This window comes from Thunnus albacares, chromosome 11 (assembly GCF_914725855.1).
Source record: "Thunnus albacares chromosome 11, fThuAlb1.1, whole genome shotgun sequence".
Taxonomy (NCBI): domain Eukaryota; kingdom Metazoa; phylum Chordata; class Actinopteri; order Scombriformes; family Scombridae; genus Thunnus; species Thunnus albacares.
The window spans coordinates 26,990,102-27,008,741 of NC_058116.1; the positions used below are offsets into that span (position 1 = coordinate 26,990,102).

Here is an 18,640-nt window from a genome sequence, read left to right on the forward strand (position 1 = left end):
AGCACTTCACATTAAAAGCATCGAACAAACAAAAACAACAAAATCAATTTTACAAAACAGCAAAGATTAGTTGGTTTATAACACTCTTTAATGTTTATGTTTATGAATATATTTGTAAATAACTATACAACAAGTGGGTAGAGACCATCACAGGTGTTTTTCACAGTGGGCATTGTGACTTGTAGTAAAGCGCAGGTGTAATTAATAATGTTAACGATGGCTCTGGGCCAGTATGTTCAACAGGGCTGTGCATATTAAACACTACATGTGAATATTATTAATACCATGAGCTACACTACCTCCAAACATTTAATATCACACTTTGTGGATCTTTTTGTCCACTTTGTCGAGTCATCTTTGGGAGACCTGGAGTGTGGAAATCAGTCATGTCATATCTGATGAGCTTTGGGATCAAGGGACTGCAGCTTATACAGTTTAAGTTTATACATTATATTCATCTTTTCTCTATCGTTCTCAGCTATGTGACAAGTGTGAATCAAGTGAGTGAACTTTGTCTCATCTTTTTTTTGATCTTGCCCTAAACTGCAGAAATTCTGGAAGGAAATATTTCATTGATTTAGTATAACATATGCAAAAACAAATCATCCCAGGCTGTGTTCTTACCTTAATGGATTGTTCTGAAAGGTCCTTAGCAGCTTTAATGTTTGGTATAGTTGTAGTTAAAAGGGTTATTTTGAGAAATGGCTTTCCCGTCTTTATGTGGAGGTTACATTCTCCTCATTTGTAAAAAAATGTGAGGTACCTTCACAGACCACATCAGAAGGCAAACGGATGCTCCTGCGAGTTAGATTTTTGTCTGTCTGGACTGCTCTTCTATGAACAACTTCAGCTTATATGGACATCTTGCAGCAGCAGCTGCAGATATGGTGCTTTCCAACATGAATGGATATTATATGTTACACTTTTTTGTGTGTAGGTGTTTTTTTTTTTACTTTTGCCCTGACTGTACGTATGTGGGTGTTTAGGGGTGAGAGGTGCCACATGTTTTTGATTTTGTATTTACTTACTCAAAATGCCCAAAATAAACCTCTTTAAAAAAAAAAAAAAAAGTCATCAGTCTTACTCCAGGGTTTGCAGAATGTTGGATTCTGGCCTGCAGGTTGACAGCAGACTGGACGAGGTGAGAAGCTTACAGCTGTCATCCAGTGGCCACAGACCTTTCTTTTATTTCTTTTGAACTTATTGAATTCCAATTCAAGTGTGCCTTAACAAACCACATACACATAAATAGAAAGGACAAGCAACTCAAATAAAATCACCACAGCAACAAGGTTTTTATTTTTAGTGGTATTATACCATTAAAAGGTTATATTTATTAAAGGTCTCAGTTATTCTTTTGGCTTTTTGATTTTGGCATTTATCAGTACTTATCAGATATGTTTTTAGTCCATAAACTTTTCTCACAGTAGACATTTGAACTTGCCAAACAAAGGTGCAATTAATAACATTCCAGCGGCAGGGCCCTGGTGCACCAGAATGACGCTGAGTCATTGTTAAAGTTAATAGGTGCACCTGTGCTTTTCATTCTTTGCCAAGTCAAAGTGTCCATATACCAAACATCCAGTCCTTCCAGATATCAGTGTTATGGCCGAGCATTTAACATGTTAAGCTGTACTTATTTCTCTTAGTAAATTGTTTCTTTATTGTTTTAGTGGTGAGCAGTGACATGCAGCTCCTATGTGATATGTTGCTTTTTAAATATTATAATTTACTCATTCACTTTTGCCTACAGACATGTCACCATTGTCTGTAAAATGTTGACCTCCATCTGACTTACAATGTACAGAGTAAGTGTTTTGAGGAACAACAAGAAAACAAAGTGAGCAGTGGAAGGATTCAGTTTCTAGTGAACAACATTCCCCACAAGGTCTTGCTGCAGCTGAACAATGCTCGCCTTTCTCATTTAATCTGTGTCTAATTCATGTCACTGGACTTGTTGCAGAATTTCACTTTCACAAATTTGGAGTAAAAATACAATACAGAAATAGAAGGGATCACTCTCAAGATGCATCAAATTACAGATTTAATTCATTCAACATCTTTATTTAACTACAACAACGTACACTTTAGCAATTAATACAAAAAATACTTTATATATTTATTGTACTATAGAAAGTGAAACCATATGGTTGCACATGTGACACATTGAATAGGCTGCTTCACGTTCAGTTCACACACACATGAATACACGATGAATTCAAAAGCTTTAAATCTTTCAATAGATTCTTGCCTGAGTTGTGAATAATTATTATTATTATTACATGAAATGCAGTTCCAGTTTGATTTAAAATAAAGTTAGTTACTGTATATGTAAGGCAAGTGGAAAGCAAGCAAAATACTGATAACAAATATATATTTACTCTTTATTACAAGTAATAAAACTCACATGATGACGCTTCACCTACTATGCTGAACTACAAAGACCATTTCATAAAAAATGTGTTTCCAGGAAATTGATGTAACCACATTATTATTACTCTGTTTTCTCAAGTCTTATCTCATAGTTACAGAAGCATGAAGCATAAAAGTCTTGCAGGGTCTTGTCTGTGTCTCTCAGTGGTTTCATAGTTGCTTCAAAATATTGAATGGGAAGTTACTTTAATATATATATATATATATATATATATATATATATATATATATATATATATATATATATATATATATATATATATATATATATATATATATATATATCTGGAAGGACTGGATGTTTCAAAGAAAAAATATATATATATATATATATATATATATATATATATATATATAACATTTTTAAAAGAAAATACGCATAAACTTGAACACGTGCATTTTATATTTACACTTAGATTTCTTAAGAGTAAACATGTCCAACCTCCTGCTTCTGTCTGTCTCACTTAATGTATCAGACATCGTCAAGCTGCATTTCCACATCCTCTGTCCACGAAGTGTATGTTTAGTGGTCTGTCTGGTATCAGAACAGTGCGGTTGAGGCATTTCACCTCTCCGATTGTGGGATCTGGTTTGATTTCAAACAGCCTGATTATCTGAAAAAAAAAAAAGAAAAATACAGAGTTGAATGAGTCAGTGCCCATACAGCTGTCTCCTATTTGCTGCAAATTAATGACCAAATCAAAATCCTTTATTTATCTTTCATGGAGTATTCTGAAGTTCAGTCTACGCTATGCGCTCGCTCCACTGTATTTGTCTCAGGCAACGCTGAGGACCACAAAAAGGCCAGATATGACCTGTGTAGATCTATCGAAGAGGCCAAGAGACAGTACAGATTGAAGCTGGAGGGATACTACTCCACCGCAGATTCCCGGCAACATGAGGCAAGGCCTGCAATTCATCACAGATTACCGGCAGAGGAGCTACAACCAGCCAAGCCACACTGCCAGATGAGCTGAATGAGTTCTACGCTCGCTTCGAGGTCCATAATACTGACCGAGAGAGATGGATTCTGGCCACAGAGTGCACACAGAGCACATCGCTCACTGTGTCATCAGCAGATGTACGTAAGGCTCTGAAGAGAACAAACCCACAGAGGGCAGCTGGCCCAGGCAACATCCCCGGGCGTGCACTCAGGGTTGCACATCAGAGCTGGCTGATGTGTTTGTAGTCCACCACCATTGTGCCCCTCTCAAAGAAAAGCATTGTGATCTGCTTAAATGACTATCGTCCCATTGCACTCACCCCAATCGTGATGAAGTGTTTTGAGAGGATAGTCATGACCCACATCAAGAAGACCATCCCAGACACCTCTGCGGTTTGCGTATCGTCAGAACCGGTCCATGACGACACAGTAAACACCGCCATCCACACAGCCCTCACACACTTAGAGGGCAAGGACACATATGAATGCTATTAATCAACTACAGCTCAGCATTAAACATGGTCATCCCACACAAACTCTCTGAAAAGCTCCTCACCCTCGGACTGACGCCCTCTCTTTGTAACTGGGTACTGAACTTTCTAACAGACAGACTCTCCCTAAACGCAAACAAGACCAAAGAGATGACTATTGATCCATGGAGGAAAAGGTTCACACACCACTATACATAGGTGAGACAGAGGTAGAGAGGGTGAAAACCTTTACATTCCTTGGTACCCACATCAGCAAGGATTTCACCTGGTCTTACAACACACGACGAATGATCAAGAAATCCCAGCAGCAAATGTGCTTTCTAAGAAGGCTAAAGAAGTTTGGCATGCCGACCAAAATTCTCAGCAACTTCTACGGGTGTACAGTCAAGAGCGTCCTTACCAGTTACATCACAGTCTGGTATGGAAACTGCACTGCCCAGGACAGGAAGGCTCTCCAGCGTGTGCACAGTCCATCACAGGAGTAGCCCTCCCTTCACTTCAGGACATTTACAACACCAGGGTCATCAAGAGGGCACATAACATCATCGGGGACAATACACACAACCAACACAGCCTCTTCACACTTCTGCCATCAGGCAGATGCTACAAGAGTGTGAAAACCAAGACTCAAAAACAAGACTGGTAAACAGCTTCTATTCACAGGCCATCAGGCTTATGAATAACTCCCTCACACACTGCCCCCCCCTCATATCACTCTGACTGGTTGAACTTTGAACCCTATGCACACAGATACATTTTGCCTGCTGCTGTCACTTCACTGTTATGTAACCATATTTACAATAACGCATAGTGCATTTTACGACCTGCTGCTGCAGCATCAGGATCACTGCTTTTTTGCACAATGCTGTGCTGTGCAATACTCTACCGTACATGTAACTTATATGTAATTTATATACTTTGTGATTTTAATTTTAAAATGTAAAAATGTTTTTTTGCGCGAAAGGGTGGACGAGCAAAGTAAGAATTTCATTGTATGGTGTAACCACCTGCGTTATGATAACAGACTTATTGAATCTTGACTTCATCGACCCCCCTCAGGTTTACATCAGATCGTCTGTATTCAATAGATGTTGAAAAAGTTTGTCCCACTTGTCACTTACCCGAAACAGAACCATATACATCTCAAGCTCAGCAATCCGGCGGCCGACACAGCTTCTTACTCCAAAGCCAAACGGGATGGAGCCGAAGGGTTCTGGCCTCTTCTGGCCATCACGGAGCCATCTCTCAGGTTTAAATTTGAACGGCTCCGGGAATGTTTCCTCATCATGACTGATGGCATAGTGACAAATGGTGAAAGGGGTCTGAAGAAACAACAGTCAAGAGATTATATACTGAAATTAATAGGAAAACCTAATCTAATATATTTGTTATGTTGCAGTGATTTTTACAGCTCATTCTTTATGTAGTGAAGAAAATACTCTTACATGTAATATCATTATATTATATCATTATTATAATTAATTGTAGTAATACAAGTATAATCTGAGAAGTAATACTGGACCTATAAACTTCTACCAGTTTTCTTTTTGCAGTATAATGAACTACACACAAAACACAAACAAAAAGTGTAATTAAAAAAGCAGACCCACATTCTTTGAGAATTGAATTCCACCAATAACAACATTCTTCCCTGCAATGATCCTTGCATTCATAGGAACCACAGGGTACATCCTGGAAAAGAAGAGTTTTTCATTTCATTCGGTTTACTTTAGTTTGGCTGGTTGTTCTTGTTGCTGAGAACATAACGTCCTAACCTCAGAGCTTCCTTGATTACAGCCCTTAAATACGGCATGCGAGTAACCTCTTCAGCAGAGGGGATCCTGTCTGCTGGTACTGATGTGGACACTTCTTTATAAAGTCTGTCCTGGACTTGAGAGTCCTTGGACAGCAGGTGCAAAGTCCATGTGAGGGTATTGGATGTCTTGACAACAAAGAAATGTCAATAAGTAAACAGACAGAAAGATGCACACATGCATATATATATATATTGATGATGAAATTTACAGAATGCTGTTTTTAATAAACCAAGAATAGCATGAGACATTTTCAGATCTGATTCTGACTCTTCATAACACATCTAAGGTGGTTAAAGGATAAGGCTGGTGATTTTCTGTATTTTTCTTATTGTCAACAAATTTCACATATTATGTGTATCCAAAGCCTGATATATGATCTCCTCTGTGCCGTTGACCTCCAAAAAATATTAAAAACACAAATATTCAATTATTTAAACACAACATTGTGGCTAAACATGAGCCACACTGTTGCACAGGGTGACATATTCCTTCATTACAAAGATTACAGTCATGTTAGTTTGTTTAGAAATGTCTCCAAACACTGATAACAGCGATAACGTTTTCAGTCTCTGGAGAGTAGTTCTGTGTAAGGCAGGCGCCAATGCGTACTTTGGAATGCGGTTCTGTTTACACAGCTTTGCTAGCTTTTGGCGCTACATATCACAACCTCTCGACTTTGTACTAAAGTTCTTTGAGAAATTTGAAATGTACCATGTAGAATTTTGTAGAAGTTTTTGGACAACAATGTAGCTCTATGGCAACAAGGAATAAGACTTTGTACTTGAGTTCACAACACCCCAACAGCACTGTTAACAGAGGAGTGTTCCTGCACATGCTCAGTGATGTCTGCCTTACACAGAACTACTCTCTGGAGACTGCAAATGTGATTGCTGTAATTACTCTTTAGAGCCATTTCTACACTAACTAAAGTGACCAAACTCTTCACTCATGTCAGCCAGGGCAGCGGTGTGGCTCACTGACAGATTTTTAATAGTTTTTTACAACAACAGAGGTCTACGGCACAGAGGAATAAGATATATCAGGCTTTGGATACAAACACAACACTTGTAAGTAGATCAATTCAATGTTGGTTTGGCTCTGCACATGAGATTTGTAAATATAGAAAACTGCCAGCCATATCCTTTATGTTTTGGGGGAAGATTTCTTGAAGCATTTCTTATTCTACAGCTCACAGTGGAGAGTGACATGAAACACAGGGAGATACAGAATAACTGATTAAACACAATGCAACACAGATCCATCGCAACACCCCAACATTATTTTTTTGTAAGAGCACTGTGGCATAAAACCCTGGTTTGGCTCTGAAGGTGAGCATCAAAAGCAGAAATCTTTTTTTCTGTAGGAATTGGCAGACATTGGTACACACTTACTGTGTCCACTCCAGCTAACAGAAGCTCAGCGATGCTGCCATATATATCTTTAGTGCTCATCTGAGTGTTTGAAAGGAGGTATGTAAGATATTCGCCCTCCACATCCTGGCTGTTGTCAATGCGCTGCTGAATGACTTCCATCTTCTTGTCAATCAACTCTTTAGCTAGAATAAGTGCAAAGACGTTTCATTTTAGTATTAACCATGTGGACAAAAGATAACTCATAGTCTTACAACAAACTAAAACAATTTCTACAGAAATTTGGGGCAATACACTTGTTGATTTGTTACAGAGAGTTGGAAGGGAAAATCGATGTATTAGATTCTCATGTGTACACAAAATAGGCTATTAAGCTACAGCCAGCAGCCAGTTAGCTTAGCTTAGCTTAGCATAAAGACTGGACACCTGGGAAAACAGCTAGCCTAGCTCTTTCCAAAGGTAGCAAAAACCGCCTACCAGCACCACTGTAGCCCACAAATTAACACCTCAAATCTCATTTGTTTAATTGGTACAAAAATCAAATTGTAAAAATGACACAGTATTTTTTTTATTAGCTGTTATATACAGATAAACTAATCGACTGCTGGCAGTAGCTTCATATTTGCCTTACAAATATGAGAGTGGTATCAATCTTCTCACCTAACTCTCCCAACTTCTCCCAGAATGTCGAACTATCCCTTTAAAGGACAGTTGATGGACTAGTTCCTAAAACTGGATTAGGGATGTGCAGAGAGCCCAGTATTTGTATTTGTATCTGTATTTGTTGAGACAGCAAAATTATTTGTATTTGTATCTGAATAAAAGTGAAAAGAGGCAATTTTAGACAATTAAAGTGTTACAGTAAGTGTTCATGAATAAACTACCTTACCTACTTAACTGGAGTCTCCCAGATCATAGACGACTGCGCTGACTACTGAACTAAAACTTTACTCATCAACTCATTGCTGGCAGGCGTCTGACTATTCATTCACCCATAACACAGAGACAGCACACCATGTAACATGTGGAAGAACTCCAAAGGTGATTCTTGCTTTGTACTTTGTATTTATTGCCTATTTTTTACAACCTAACTTTGTGGAAAGGAGAAGGGGAACAATAGGTTATGGAGAGTCCCCTTGGGACTTACCCCTGATAGACGTCACAGTGGAACAGAGGAGAGAGACTGAGATAATGATGTAACTGACCTGCAAACTGGTATTTGACTTTTTAATAAAACCCACTATTTGTGCTTTGCCGAATAATGTATTTGTATTCGGGCATACCCCTAAATTGGATTATCTATACTGATACTGACATTGATCCTGATATTGTACAATGATCTTCAGTTAATGTTTTCCCAACACACAAAGAGGGTTATTGGTAATTTTTCGGGGGGACTGAGGGTTGTCTTACAGTACAGTTTCAATAACTTATTTGTGTATTATGTCCACAGTTTCGTCACATTTTTTCTCTTCATTGTAATCAAATCCTAATTACTCATAAATGTGGTCGTAGTGGTAGTGGCAGATCCACAGCGAAAACAGTCAAATCACTGTGAATTTTAAACTATCTAACACCTCAGATGTCACTAAGCTTCATGTCTCACTCTCTCTTTATAACTCACCGAAGCTGAAGATACCCTCCCACCCGGCGATGTAGCGTCCCCAGTAGGGAAGTAGATTGCGGCTCCACTTGGGCGCCATTATCACAGCCATGCTGTTGGAGAACATCTGGGCTATGGCGTTGATAAAGTCCTGCGTACCTGCAGGGATTTCCTTTTCCAGACAGCCAATCCTCGTCTCAAACAGTATGGAAGCAATACCTGAGTGACGAAGGTTAGAGTTTAGAACCAACAAAACAACAAACTAAAATGCAAATTAACAGAATGATTTTCAGGTTTACCATTCATTTTAATCAGTGAAGATTGAAATAAACCCACGTAGTGCACTTGTTTCAGCACTTAGCTCATCAGTCAATCATCAATCATCATTTTACCCTCTAGTGAGAACTGATAGAGCTCATTGGCCAAGTTGGTCACCAAATCTCCTGTCGTGCTGCACTGACGCACATAGTAGATCCTCTTGGTGAAGTCTGTAACCACATCATTGATAGTACTGCCATACTGGGCTGAATCCTTCGGATGCAGCATGCGCTTGTTCAGCACCACCCTTAGATTGTACCACCTCTCTCCCTCCCTGGGAAAAGAAATTCACTTTTAAATTTTACATTTTAGGTTTCCGAAAAAGTGAAGTGAGATTCGTATTCCCCTGTGAGTTTGCAAAAGGAAACAATTTTGTGACCATAAAAAAAGATTAGTTGCATCCATTGTAAGATTAACCACACATTGTGATTAATAATGTGAAAGAAGAATATTGTTTCAGTTGGAGTTAAAGCACTTTTCCTGCTGTACACATCCACAGTATTTCCCTTCAATTGTTTTTACAATCTTTGTTTGTTCCCCATCATTGTCATTATTCTTAAAAAGTAACTCGACACTACATTTTGGGAGGGGAGGGGAGGTGTGTTCTTTGGCATTTGTTCATCTAGAAACAAGTTTTGAACCACTTTTTTTAGCAAGTGGTTGGATTTGGGCTGGAAAGACAAATAATGTGAATTAGAAATCCAAGTAAATTAATGCTCATTGTGTAACTTGACCAAAATAATCTAATAACAACATGTCAGCCAAAACAAAAATTTTTGATAGGTGTCCCTTAAATTTGATTATTAAAGAATCTGATTTTACAGTTGAAAAATAAATTCCAATCAGTGCTCTCTGCTGGACGAAAACATTCGCCAAATATATGTGCCAAAATAATCTCACATACTAGCCTTTTTGAGACTTTTAACCACATCACACAGTCTTCATTAAGACCGTTTTACTTTACTTAAACCAACCCATTAATCCAACCATGTTGGAGATTGCGATTTCAGCCTTCCAGTCTCTTAGCAATGTCTTTAATAACCAGCCGGTTACAATCAATCCATCCCACTCACATGACCGGACTTTGCCCTAGAAAGCTTCTATGTAAGTATCACAAGGTTTTACAAGGTTTTGTTTGAATATGGGACAATGATTGCAGAAAAATGGAAGTGTGGCATTGCTGTGCACATTATATTTGTCTTACTCAGTGAAAGGTCCATAGCCGAATCCTTTCATATCGCGATACTCTTTCCAAAAAGACATGTCTCCTCGGCAAGGGAACTTCTCATCATTCCTCATGAGTTCCTCCAGCAGCTTTGCAGTGTTCAGGCACACTGTCTTCATCCCGTCTCTGTATATGGGCCCGTATAGCTGCTTTTGATAGATCTGATGGCAGCCAGAGTGAATTCAAGAGAGATGAGTTAACAGAGAAACCTATGTGCAAGCAATCTCATGATGCATGAGGTATGAAGAGGAAATGTAATATTTTGAACAGCTGCTCCATTATGGCCTGTAACATGTTAATATTCATTCAACAAAGTTTAAAAAATCTGCCGAATCAAACAAATGTCATGTGTTGTGTGATTAAAACAAAAAGTGCACATTTTTAAAGCCAATGTTCCTGATAACGCAGGTGAACATGCCTGAATGCTGTTCACCTCACAGAAAGTAGGTCCTGCAGAGAGGTTAAATCTCCTCCTCTGTGAGAGTTAGCTGAGACTCTCTGTCATTATCTGGGGGTTACTATGGGAACAAAGGTAATCCAACCAGCCTGACATTTTCTTCTCCATTATGTATTACCACTCTGGGGAAATGCAATCAATCAAAACATCCCGTAATTCCTCCAATAAATTATCAAATTTGTCAGCAAGTTAATTATATCAGGGATTTTTGAAATGCATAATATAGAAAACATTCAACATTTTACATGCAGTTCAAAACAAACATGCACTGCTGTGTCAGGAACCTACAGAACATGTACATTTGTGTCATCCAGAAACCATACAGTGCACTGTAGCCTGGTGTACCTGTAGCTCATGCAAACGGTTGTAGAAACCCTGAAACACCATTCTGTAAATCAGCTCCGAGAAGCTGGTATGTGGGAGATCCTCCACAGTCCGAGGCTTGTTGTGGAAGGCAGAGAGGGTCCCCGGGGCAGGTGAGGTGCTCCCCATCCCCCTGGAGCAGACCTGAGCCACGGCCATAGGGCATGACAGCAGTCGGCTGCCATTCCTTTGCATCACACTCTGGGACAGCCATGCAACCATGGTGAGGGTAGAAAAGCAAATACACACAGCTCCTGTTACAGAGACTAGCTGAGCAGGGAGGGGCTCAACTCACATAATATTTAACCCTTCCAGCTCAGCTATACCAGTCAAGGATCAATCAGGACCAGGCACACTAAAGGGTCATTGCACCAGTACATCTGAAAAACCATATTCAGTGTGATGGGTAACTAAAGCAAATTCTGAGTAATAACATCACAAATATGCATGGAAATGGTATTCTCACATTTATATAACATGGACAGTGCTGCACAAATGTTTTAGGCACTTTATATGTTTAGATTCTTGCTACATGTACCTGGTAATACTATATTACATGTACCTGGTAATAAACAAAGCAGCATTAGCTCTCAAACACCCAGATTTCATTGTAACAGCTCCAGAAAATATACACTGAATCAAAACAGATATAAGATATTAGCAGAGCTGATCACAGATCAACTTACCATGGAGACCGGACACAGCAGACACGGGGCGTAGGCCTGTTGGACGATATATTGTCCCAGAAATAATTGCAATAAATTATTGTCATGTTTAAGACTATATTATGCCACTGATATAATAATAATATAATAGCATAATGCAAGTACACCTTTTCAAAGTGCAATGAAATGGGGGGGTAGCGCTCAACTTTGAGCTCACCGGGGCAACATAGTCTGGTTCTAACTTTCTTTACCGCTTACCTTTTCGAAGCTCAACAAATGAGATAACAGCTGTATGTGACGAATTCAGGAGCATCTGTTAACTAGAGTTTGTATAAGTGGTGTTGCAACACCGGCAAACCGGACACTGAGCTGACCGGTACTGTTTACGTGTTTACGTGCGTCCCACCACTATAGTTAGTGACGTTGGCTGAAAACTCAAATGAGGCTTCCATAGTCACCACCGGCCAACTCCGACATTTGTTAAACATATTTGGGTTTTGTTGGATTTAATATATTTTCATTGGGCAAACAATATAGTAATGTGTCACCTCTAAGACGGGTTTGAATCTCTCTTTTTTTTTTGAGTGTATAGGGTACAACAACATACAAACAGGAGAGAAAATAAATGTGCCAAAATGTAGAGTACTGCTCAGATCACTGATACCAAGTATACCAGTCATAAAGATTATTCCTGAAGAATTAGAGGAGAACATGCCCACCTATGTTAAGCTACTCAAATCATTCAATCATGCACCACATGAACATGTATATTACCATTAGTCACATACATGTGTCCATATTCTGAGAATAAAACAAAAAACAAACAAAAGTCTCCCACAAAACATAAGGAGCTCAAATACATTCATTTATACACAAAGCCAAATACACAATATAAACATTAGCAACAAGTAAGAACTTTCTGGTCCCAGTGTCCTGTCACTAAAAAGGGTCCATTCTGCCAGCTCTGCAGAACAGTCAATGTCCACAGTTGGGTCAGAGGAACAGACTGGTCCGGTTTGTCAACAGCCCCCCACCAAGTCACCAGCAGCAGGAGTGTCAACCACAGTGGTTGACCGATCCCCAGTGGAGAGCTCCATGACACAGTCCTGTCTTCAGGTCCTGATGTGCCCCCATAGTACGATACAGTGCCCTCTAAAGTGCCCCCACAGTATGATAAAATGCCCTCTAAAGTGCCCCCACAGTATGATAAAATGCCCTCTGAAGTGCCCCCACAGTATGATGAAATGCCCTCTAAGGTGCCCTTACAGTATGATAAAATGCCCTATAAGGTGCCCCCACAGTATGATAAAATGCCCTCTAAAGTGCCCCCACAGTATGATGAAATGCCCTCTAAGGTGCCCCCACAGTATGATAAAAATGCCCTCTAAGGTGCCCTTACAGTATGATAAAAATGCCCTCTAAGGTGCCCCCACAGTATGATAAAATGCCCTCTAAAGTGCCCCCACAGTATGATGAAATGCCCTCTAAGGTGCCCCCACAGTATGATAAAAATGCCCTCTAAGGTGCCCTTACAGTATGATAAAAATGCCCTCTAAGGTGCCCCCACAGTATGATAAAAATGCCCTCTAAGGTGCCCTTACAGTATGATAAAAATGCCCTCTAAGGTGCCCTTACAGTATGATAAAAATGCCCTCTAAAGTGCCCCCACAGTATGGTATTTTGCCCCATAAGATGCCCTTAGAGAAGTAAACTGGCCATTATAACAGAAATAAATGTATCCTTTTTGTAGGCTGACCATTAGGAATATAAGTCACCCTTAAAAACATTTTGTAGCCGAGTTGTTGCAGCTGACATTATTCCATTCAGTTGATTTTGGTACAGTGCTACTCATGGGTTTGTTCAGTCACACTAACTAGAGATTGTTCTAAGCTATAAAACCTTGATCCTACTACAATACGTGAAGTAGGTCACATAGCAAGGCTTTTTCACAATTATTTTACAGTCTTGTTTTTCAGAACAGTCTGGCTATCCAGATCTTCCATCATATGACAATACTTGCAGATTTTTTTATATTAACCTCTTTTCATAATTGTGTAGTGAGATTGTCTGGAATCTGGCAATATCAGAACTACGATGGTGGGATACTCTATGACTTGTGCATGTGCACTGGCTTCCTGTCTGTCAAATAATTGATTTTAAAATACTGCTGTTGGTTTATAAAGCACTGAATGGTTTAGGGGCCAAAATACGTTTCTGATCTGCTGCTACGTTATGAACCATCCAGACCTGTCAGATCATCTGGGACAAGTCTGCCTTCTGTCCCCAGAGTCAAAACTAAACATGGAGAAGCAGCGTTCAGTTTTTATGCTCCACATACAAACAAACTCCCAGAAAACTGCAGGTCTGCTGCAACTTTCAGTTCTTTTAAATCACAGCTGAAGACTTTTCTGTTTGCTGCTGCCTTTTATTAAACCAAGTTTTTTACACCGCACTGTAAGTTTTATTCTCCTGTTTTATGTGTTATTCTATTTTAGCTTCTTTGATGTCCAAATTTAACACTTTTTAATTGTATTTAAATGTCTTTTTGCATTGCCTTGTGTTGCTTTCATATTCTGTCTTGGTGCCTTTTATGCTCTATGTAAAGCTCTTTGAATTGCCTTGTTGTTGAAATGTGCTATACAAATAAACTTGTCTTGCCTTATTCACCTGTCTGTCCTGCTCTACAGGTGGGTTGTTAACTCCAAGGGGATCAAGCCTGGCTGTGTCACTCTCCTCTGACTGCTTGTGGCTGCTGCTGTGTGCAACTCTCTGTTCTCCCCTCCGGTTACATGCTTTAATTATACTTAGTTACAATTTAATGTGGCTTAATTTGGTTGGACAAAGTTTCTTTTGTTAAACATCGCCATGGTGTGTCTCCCTTTTGTTGTGGCCACTTGAGCCAAGGCATAACAATTATTATAACCTTAAAGATAAACTAAAACAAGACAATATTCAATTACACATTATATTGCTAAATCTAAAATTGTGTTAAATCATTTAACCCTTTCATGCATGAATTATGATAACCTCAGTCAGTGTTTTTATTCCTCTTTAGGCATGAAAAAAAATATTCCAACTTCATTTTTTTTAAACACACATTTTTCAAGGAGTTTGTCCAACTTAGTGGACAGATGATTGATTGTCATTTTCTCCCAACATAAAATCAATACTTGGAAATTTTAACAATTGTATTACTCCTTAGTTGTTACTTGATGTTACAAAATTGTATTTACCTGCAAGGGTCTATTATTCCTGAGCAGGAGAGCATTTCCGGCCGGCAGGCGGCCATCTTGGTTTTGAGAAATTTGTGTTGCACTTACAAAGGCTGGCCAATGAATGGTAGTGTATGGGATGACACACTAGAGTCCACTGTGTTGGCTGATGTGCAACAATACCATTAAAACCCATGCATATATAAGAAAACGGCTTTTGAATAGCTGTCCACTGTAGTGACCACTATTCATGTTGCTTCTTGACTCTGGCACAGCGTCTCCCCAAGTCTCAGAAAGAAAGCAGCTGAAAACCAAATAGATTTGTTTTCTATGTTTTCTCTAACTGGATTTATTAACTTAACTTTTGTAGGCTGTGCACGTAATTCTTCTCGGAAAGAACTTCGTTACTTCTATTCACCGTCCACCAATCGATTCCCAGTTCATCCAGTCTGCATGTCAGAGTGTCCTTGGGCAAGATACTGGACCCCTAAATTGTTCCCCAAGGTTGTGCCATCAGTGTGTGTGTGTGTGTGTGTGAATGCATTAGATACTCCTCCTGATGAGCAGGTTGGCACCTTGCATGGCAGCCTCTGCCGTCAGTGTATGACAGTGTGTGAACGGGTGAATGTGGCGTGCAGCGTAAAGCGCTTTGAGTGGTCGGAAGACTACAAAGGCAATAAATAGGTGCAGTCCATTTACCATCCATTCATGCAAATAAAGTTTGTCCGCTTCAAATGTAAAAATTAGTGGTAGATCTAGAAAAGGACTGGTTTACTGTCATGTCATCTTGTTGATCACTACTTATTTGTAACAACAACTTTATTTGTATGTGAAAATCAAAATTAACCACCACACACTGTAATGACCTCACTGTGACTTTACTAAGAGCGAACAACGCGTTTCGCCTGTAGCTTCTTCAGGTTCGCTCAGTACAACTGCTGAGTACTCACTGGTGTGATAAATACATCTGAGTCACATGACTAATTATCACGGTCTTCATTTTCTCAAAGTGAACATATACATATTACAAAAAACATGACGTGATTAATGTTACACAAAGTTACAAGAATTACACCATTTTATATAATTAAACTTCATTACCTCCCGTAAACAACTGACTGAATAGGATGAGTAAGACTCCCTAAGCAGAATGGACTACAGGTCCTACAGCTGTCCCTCTACATCACTAAAGAATGGGAAGGGTGAGTGCCAGGGGACCTAGTGGCTCATCTCTCCCTAAGAGTCCAAATAGCCTGTGGAGAGAAATACAAGTTAATATTTACATATCTCAGAAAATAACTCAAATCCTGTGTTTCATAAAGTCCATAAGGTTCAATAGTATTCAATTCATAAATCCAAAATGCCTCCCTTCTTAAGAGCTGGTTAATCAAGTTACCACCTCTCGGATTGGGTCGCATTCTTTCAATGCCAATAAATTTGAGGGAAGTAGCTGACCCATGGGTTTTCTCCTTGTAGTGTCTGGCAATGGCATAATCCATATTACCATTTCTAACGGCAGCCTTATGTTCAGCAACTCTTAGTTTGAGATGGCGCTTTGTTTGGCCTCCATACATTAAGCCACATGGGTGTTTCAAGATGTAAATGACATGTGTAGAGAGACAGTTGATGAATTATTTTATTTCATATTTATTTCCTGTATGAGGGTGATTAAATGTCTTGGTATCAAATGTGTTTGAACAGTGTGCACATTTTCCACATCTATAATTTCCATACACTTGTTGAGAAAGCCAATTAGTTTGTGTACGTTCTTTATACATAGAACTGACAACAGTATCTCTGACATTTCTGCCTCTTTTGAAACAGAACAGATAAACTTTATTTGTATGTAGATGTAAACCAGAGAGCAATAAATTAATAAGAGTAACATAAAACAATAACAATAAAACCAACACGAAAAACTATATAAATAGCAAAAATAAAGGTTTTAAGGGCTGATAAAGTACAATTAGCCCAAATCAAAAGATTTGATTATAAAGATAGGTCTTTAATTTCATTTTAAAAATACCAAGGGAGTTTGCAGTTGTAACATTTTAGCTACTGATACATTGCACATGTCAAAGAAGCCAGATATCAATACTAAACTCAGGAGGCTTTATGGGCCTCCCGAGAGGAGAAGGCCAGACAATAGCCTTGTTAAGTCAAGAGAATGGCCAGGGGCCATTCAAAGGAAGGAAAAGAGTGGAGAGCGGAAGAAGGAAGCCACGACAGGCCAATTCTACAACAAAAGATCCAGTAGAAAAAATAGAGGAGGGAGGGTGGAAACAAGACCTGGAAACCATGGACTACCTGACCCGCATGTGTTCAATATTTTTCTCATTGTCAACAAATCATATGCAAAGCCAAACAAACAATGAATTGATCTACTTGCAAGTATTGTGTGTGTATCCAAAGCCTGATATATCTTATTCCTCTATTTGGGAGATTCGAAGATTCAAAAGAGGCATTTTTCTCTCATTTTGAAAACCACCAAGAATCAGAATGATATACAAACAAATTTCCTCTTATTTTTGTTTGTATCCATGATTTATTCTTATTTTATTAGTATCCATTGATTTCTAGGACTCACCAATGTTTTCATATTTTTGTCCACAAACAAATTGTTTGCCCAACGCAGGGAAATAAATGTTTTAAATTTGAGGAACATAAAAAAATGCAGGAATGTCATATAATCAAATTTAGATTATGATAGGTTTTATTATTTATTATTATTGTTATGATTGGATTATTAAATTTGTGGGAAAAGAAATACTATTGGTCCATTAATCCCAGTTAAGACAATAAAGACCATTGGATGATACTGCATGCATTCAGCTTCTGTGTCCCTCTGCTGACTCGGCATTTACAGCATCACAAATGTTTTGCTGTTGCTGTTTTCATTTTCCTGTAACGCCAGTACTGACGCTCTGGAAAATCACAGTTACTTTAAGTCTGTTTAACATTTCATCTGTTTCACTACTGCTGAAGTTCTTCTTCTTACAACCTTTTTTTTTGGTGGCATCTATCCAATTCTTGGGCATGTGCCAGGGTATTTGGACAAAGCACAACACCTGCCCTGATGTAGTGTGTGGGGGGCGTTACATATGCTAATAATAATCAGCCATACGCCTCCAATTCATGATCAAGTGGGACTCATCCTTCAACGCACCTGGGTGTGGTGAAGGATTGGTTGGTTAAGAATGTTTGGTGCATCTGGAGGTGACTTGAATTAAGAGAAAATATAAGAGAAATTTAAGAGAATGTTGCCACATGAGGCTCATTGTCTCTTCTGTGTTTGAGTGTAAAATTCATCTTTACACAGACTGTAATATTAAATATTCTGCTCCTGAGTCTGTCCATCCTGTTCATGCTGCTCTTCACAGTAATACACATATTTCAGAGTTATAGAATACAAATATGTTAACATCTGGCTTGATGATAATGAAATAAATTTGATCAACTGTGACTGAAGCTTAGCCTGTTATGCAGAAACAGAAGCAGCTTCCCTCTGACATGTAGAAGTGGTATTGTCGAAGCTGGATTATGGGAATGTCGTTTATCGACATGCTGCTGCCTCAACTTCACCGCTGTGTTCTGTATAGTAAAGTTGGTTCCTCGAGAGATGTAATAACCAATAATAATAATAATAACCACTCATTTTCCTATAAAACTCTTGTTGGAAAATGTTACATCTCATCCCTGCTGGTCTGGCACTGCGGTCCGTACTGAACCTCTGCAGCGTTTTC

General features: G+C 39.0%; 1 protein-coding gene across 2 annotated transcripts; it reads right to left on the reverse strand.

Annotated features, from left to right (window-relative positions):
• Nucleotides 1–2,882: 2,882 nt before the first annotated feature.
• Nucleotides 2,883–12,124, reverse strand: LOC122991843 (sterol 26-hydroxylase, mitochondrial). Of its 2 annotated transcripts, XM_044365267.1 has the most exons (11): nucleotides 11,944–12,124; nucleotides 11,707–11,742; nucleotides 11,003–11,221; nucleotides 10,180–10,361; nucleotides 9,050–9,249; nucleotides 8,679–8,876; nucleotides 7,076–7,239; nucleotides 5,643–5,809; nucleotides 5,478–5,559; nucleotides 4,989–5,189; nucleotides 2,883–3,047 (listed from the first exon to the last, which is right to left on the reverse strand). In XM_044365267.1, the coding sequence occupies exons 2-11, from the start codon at nucleotides 11,707–11,709 to the stop codon at nucleotides 2,916–2,918; spliced, it is 1,548 nt and encodes a 515-aa protein (XP_044221202.1). In that variant the 5' UTR covers nucleotides 11,710–11,742; nucleotides 11,944–12,124; the 3' UTR covers nucleotides 2,883–2,915. The 2 variants fall into 2 exon arrangements, with proteins under 2 accessions (XP_044221202.1, XP_044221201.1); XM_044365266.1 differs by lacking the exons at nucleotides 11,707–11,742; nucleotides 11,944–12,124 and having other exon boundaries at nucleotides 11,003–11,646.
• Nucleotides 12,125–18,640: the final 6,516 nt, after the last annotated feature.

Excerpts from the sequence above, each read along its gene's own strand:
- LOC122991843 (XM_044365266.1), bottom strand. The coding sequence starts at position 11,242 with ATGGTTGCATGGCTGTCCCAGAGTGTGATGCAAAGGAATGGCAGCCGA. Across the intron at positions 5,560-5,642 it reads GTAATCAAGGAAGCTCTGAG|GATGTACCCTGTGGTTCCTA; the intron begins GTTAGGACGTTA and ends CTTCTTTTCCAG. Across the intron at positions 3,048-4,988 it reads TGTATATGGTTCTGTTTCGG|ATAATCAGGCTGTTTGAAAT; the intron begins GTAAGTGACAAG and ends TTTTTTTTTCAG.